The sequence below is a fragment of the Hylaeus anthracinus genome, unplaced genomic scaffold (genome assembly GCF_026225885.1).
Source record: "Hylaeus anthracinus isolate JK02 unplaced genomic scaffold, UHH_iyHylAnth1.0_haploid 8251, whole genome shotgun sequence".
Lineage (NCBI taxonomy): Eukaryota > Metazoa > Arthropoda > Insecta > Hymenoptera > Colletidae > Hylaeus > Hylaeus anthracinus.
The window spans coordinates 1-3761 of NW_026535597.1; the positions used below are offsets into that span (position 1 = coordinate 1).

A 3761-nucleotide genomic window follows, 5' to 3' on the forward strand; every position below is an offset into this window, starting at 1 on the left:
CGGCCGTACTTGTCTCTGCGATAACCAGCGAATCGAGTCGCGACGTGTGGTCGAGCAACGTCTCGTCCTCTTGGTCTTTTTGTTCGGCCACCAACAAAGCACGTCCAATAACTTGTAGAACATTGCAATCAATCTGAAGTTGTTTGTCGTACAAGTAGTCGAGCAGCGGCAAGGATTTGCGCACGATCAAGCGACTGGTCTCCTGCAAGCGCGTCGACGATGCCTGAAACCGAGAAAATAACGAAAGCGGTTCACGTGTCGAGCAATCCCTCCCTCAGTGGGTGTGAAATTAGAGCACATTGATCCAAACAGTCTCCTCACCTTTAACGCACGAACAAAGAAGTAATCACGCAGAAAGTCGACGTGATCCGCAAGCAGACGTCGAAGGCACTCCTTGGATTGTTGTTCCATGTTTTAAGCTCTCCTCCAACACCGATGATTGTAGCTCTACTGGTGCTGCTGACAATCGGTGTGCAGTATTACTGGCTAGCGTGGGACGACTCGAAGCCAGGCAACGCAATCAACGAGAAATGGCGACAAGCTTATCGCGCCAGCATCGATCCGGTTTTCGATAATAACTATCGAATGTTTTTGTTGAGTAGCAGCAATTAAAGAAAAATGTCAACCAGCGCGAACGATGGTGCGCTTCTCGATTGTCCGTTACACGCAAACACGTTCACGATCGTAAATCGTGGCTTCCAGAAATTGTCGACGAAACAGCGAACCAACCTTTGCCGTACGGTGGAACAATTAATTCCAGAGCGACATGCTATGCATTTTTTGCTCAAAGAGTTGCAAGAACCGTTGCCACCGCCTACACCAGAACCGTCAACGGGAAAACGCAAACGAAAAGTTTATAGGCTTTTAGGATCGGTTAGCGATAGATCGGTCTATCGGTTCTACGAACAATGCGTATCGCGTCAAATATGCAGCTGTTTCGTGAATCGAGAACAAGCAACGATAGAGCATCGCTTCGCTCCGGTCACAACGAATTTTACACGCAACGATTTGTTGACCGAGGAGACGGAAATGTTCAACGGTAACGTTTGGTACACTTTGCGAAACACTGCCAAGATCACTTTCACGCCACTGACACCAGAAGAAAAGCGCGAATACGACGACGACGACGACGACGTGAACGGACTGATCCTAGAGCACGATGTTCGCCTCTATTTGAAGCAGCACGCGGCGGCGACAACAACCCCCGAATACAACGACAACGACGACGAAAATGTGGACCCGTTGACGCGATTCTGTACGCATCCGATTCATACGGTTGCCATAAAGCTGTGCGACTTCGCCTTTGTGAACGGCACGGAATGCTGGTTATTTTGGAACACGGTGATGGATCGATGTCTCAGCGTGTACGCTCGACTCAATCTCTATCCGATCAACGAAAGCCTCTACGGTATTTGCATGATAGTGATGCAGTCGAGCAGTGGCGGCGACGAACAACGCAGGTACGTCGCGGTTCACGAACAAGGAATTACCAGCAAACTCGGAACGCTCGAGCGATTCACGTGGTCGTTCCGCAAATTGATGCGATCGAGTGTGCTTTCTTGTTGTTACTTATTTCCGCGCGGTCAAACTAGTCGCTTGCATTACACGCAAAAGCATCGATGCTATTTCCCAGCCGCGGCCCTTGGCGTGTACAACGAGCTGTTCCTCACCTCTAAACTGGGCCACCAACTGATTTGTAGCTTGCCGCTAGACGGCACTCGCAAGAACTGTTTGCGTTGGCTGAACAATTTTCAAGAAGCGTACGCGTTTATGAACGGCGGCAAGCAAAACGCCAGGCTACAAGAGTACTTGCGTGAAGCGTCGTCATAACAGTTACACTCATCGAAAAAAAATATTTAGAGGAGAACAAGCGCGAAACAACTAGAGAACAAGCGCGAAACAACTAGACACTTTCCAATTTTTTTTTAGATATGCAAGAGGAGCTAGTTGAAGAACAGTAAAGCTAGCGGAACCACAGCGATGACACGATGATCGATCAGTGAAAGTGGAGGAGCGAGTGCCGCGGCTGCAGCTGCGGTCTTGTTAGCGAACGGTTTTAGATTATCATCGTCGGCCAACGGAACATCTATTTTTTCGACCATTGACCGACTCGAATGAAAGCAACTGACCAACCTAAGAGTTTCCTCACCGAAACGCAACAGTTCGCTCATGCAAGCATTCGCCAGACCAGTCACGTTTATTTCGCGGTCTACCAGCGGATGCACGAACGAATGATAACGGAACAAATTATTGAAAAAGATGTCCAGACATTCGGCTATTTGCTCGGTGCTACGAGGCAGAAACGTCACGATTCGTTGCGATCGACAGACCGAATCGCTCAGCATCGCTTGACAATACTGTGGTACGTGATACAAGTGCAACGCATCTTGGTCGTGAACTTCCATCGTTAAAGCGGAAGCAGGTGTTTGCAGCACAATCGACAACGGATCGTTGTCGTAAACGTATTCAAAATCGCTGGCCGTTGCGTCTGCGGTCCAAACGTAGCCTTGCTCTATGCGAGCCAATGTGAACACATGTTCCATGTAAAACTGGAGCGGTTCGTTTGTATGATGTTTAAAGGACACGTTGATGGGTAACCGTAGTAAACTTTTTAACGGTCCTTTAGCCGCCAGCCTTGGCGAGAGGTCTTCTTCGTTGAGAACACCGCTGCCGCTTCCCTCGACTAGACTGCTAGACGGTTCTTCCTCGGTACCGTTGTCCAGCGACAAGTCGAAGCATTTCATCGGACCAAGCACATCGTGCAAAGGCGAGACGCTCTCCAACCGTTTGGTCGGATTTACTTGATACATGGACAAGAGAATGGACGATTGAGCCACAGCGACTAGCGATGTCGCGAGTAAAAACAAGCCCGTCATGATGGCAGACTTTCTATACTTAAGGTCTTACAGTATGGCGAGCGCAGCTACGATAATTCCAACGCCAGTAGGCGGCGAGCGAACAATGAACACGATCTTCGACTACCACCGCGTCATGCAAGATCTTACTCGTTCGAAAATATTTATATTGGATCAAGTGCCACGATTCCTAGCGAGTCCGTACACGTTGTTGCCACGCAATTACCTTAGCGAAGACAACACATGTGAGATTCGTTTTCATCACAGCACATCGTATCCGTGGGAAATGACTCTGATTAATCAGCAAGAAGTGGAGAAGTTTCCGGCGTTTACGCCCGTCGTGCCGGCCGACGTTGCATATACCGAGCAAGAGTACGATCAAACAGAAGTGTTTGTGCACAATTCCAGACTCAACGAGACCAACCGAATCGATCAACAGTCGTTCTTGGAGCAGAAACGTCGCAAGAGGAACGACAATGTGATCAACGTACCGGACATTCTGGACTATCAGAACTCGATTCCGATGAACAACACGACCATATACGAACCGTTGCGATTGCCACAGAATTTGCACGGAGGCGTGGTGACTATGCGAACAAAAGAGCCGCAAGAGCAGACCATTTGTGCTCGCACCAAAGAGCCGTCTGGTCGCTTGCGGTTCGTGATGGCGAACCAACAACAATTTGCCGAACCAGCAGACGCTGTTGAATTTTCGGGGAATCAATCGCAAACGGTGCTCGATCACTACATGCGCTTCCTGAATGCTCACTCAACGTTGCAACAACAACAACAACAACAACAACAACAACAGCAGCAGCCACAGCGACAGCAGCAGCCACAGCAGCAGCAACCGGAACAAACGATTCAGTTTCCGCAACAAACGATTCCGTTTCCGCAACAACCGCA

The 3761-nt window shown here is 49.2% G+C and overlaps 1 protein-coding gene across 1 annotated transcript; it reads left to right on the plus strand.

Moving 5' to 3' along the window:
• Window positions 1–2910: 2910 nt before the first annotated feature.
• On the plus strand, window positions 2911–3722 carry LOC128896192 (GATA zinc finger domain-containing protein 10-like; the record flags this gene model as incomplete). The annotated part of the gene is made up of 1 exon (XM_054159398.1): window positions 2911–3722. A coding segment is annotated over exon 1 (812 nt), but the record flags the coding sequence as incomplete, so codon positions are not given.
• Between the last annotated feature and the right edge of the window lie 39 nt (window positions 3723–3761).